The 1,251-nt window shown below is 40.2% G+C and overlaps 1 protein-coding gene across 1 annotated transcript; it reads left to right on the top strand.

The window, feature by feature from the left end:
- Window positions 1-6: 6 nt before the first annotated feature.
- On the top strand, window positions 7-924 carry LOC106535661 (uncharacterized protein K02A2.6; the record flags this gene model as incomplete). The annotated part of the gene is given in 1 exon segment (XM_014032724.1): window positions 7-924. A coding segment is annotated over 1 exon segment (872 nt), but the record flags the coding sequence as incomplete, so codon positions are not given.
- Between the last annotated feature and the right edge of the window lie 327 nt (window positions 925-1,251).

The raw sequence follows: 1,251 nt of genomic DNA, 5'->3' as shown, positions 1-1,251 counted from the left end.
GTATGCATTCTCTACATTGTTTTATTTTGCTAAACAATGGGAACAAAGAGGTATGACCACTTCCACAGGTAAACCTGTCACGCATGCAACGTTGCTGAAGGATCTTTTGCAAAAAATAACATTACCTTCACGATTGGCTGTTTGTAAATGTGCTGCACACACGGGAGGAAGTGATTTTGTCAGTAAAGGAAATCATTTGGCTGACCTCACTGCTAAAGCTGCAGCTGCAGGACAGCACTCATACTCTCATTTCTTATTACAAACAGACCTTCTCATTGATTCTGACATCCTATCATCGGCTCAGGACTCAGCACCTGCAACTGAAAAACAATCATGGTTAAACCGGGGGGCATGTAAAAAACTTTTCTGGGAAATTAATGACAAACCTGTGTTGCCAAAGTCTCTTTTCCGTGCTGCCGCTCTCTCGACACATGGTCCTTGTCATGTGTCGACAGGGGGGATGATTGAAATAATTCAGAAAACTTTTTTCACTATAGGTTTAGAGGCCTATCTAAAACAGTTTTGTAAACAATGTACAATCTGCATTAAACACAACCCACAAGGGAACATGAGACCGAAAAGAGGAGCTTTTCCTACACCATCTTATCCATTTCAAACAATGCACATGGACTTCATTGAGTTAAATCAGAGCGGTCCATACAAATATTGTCTAGTAATGGTAGATGCTTTTTCCAAATGGGTGGAAATTGTACCTACCGCCAAACCAGATGCTATCTCAGTAGCTAAAGCAATATGTAAATACATTGTCCCATACCATGGCATCCCAGAGACTCTGTATTCAGACAATGGAACACATTTTGTTAATGACATCATCAGCAAAATGGCCGAACATCTAAATATAACATTGAAAAATCATTGTGCTTATCATCCACAAAGTGCAGGTTTGGTTGAAAGGATGAATGGTACAATAAAAAGCAGACTGAAGAAATGTATGGAGGAAACAGGAAGACTATGGCCAGATTGTTTAGATTTGGTAAAGTTGTACATGAGAGTAACCCCTACCACAATAGGCCCAACTCCTTTTGAGATCCTGCATGGTAGGCCTTATAGACTTCCTGTGTTTGATTTAGACAAAGTAGAAGAAGAAAATACGTTGGCAGATTACATGGTTAAAACTTTGCAGTTAAAAGAAGTACAAAGTGCAAATTTACTGCCTTCTGATTCCTCTCTTCCACAGGTCACAAAGGTGGCCCCTGGCGACTGGGTGTTCATCAAGGTCATCAAAAGAAA

This window comes from Austrofundulus limnaeus, unplaced genomic scaffold (genome assembly GCF_001266775.1).
Source record: "Austrofundulus limnaeus strain Quisiro unplaced genomic scaffold, Austrofundulus_limnaeus-1.0 Scaffold1520, whole genome shotgun sequence".
NCBI lineage: Eukaryota > Metazoa > Chordata > Actinopteri > Cyprinodontiformes > Rivulidae > Austrofundulus > Austrofundulus limnaeus.
This window is presented reverse-complemented; position numbering and strand designations above follow the sequence as displayed.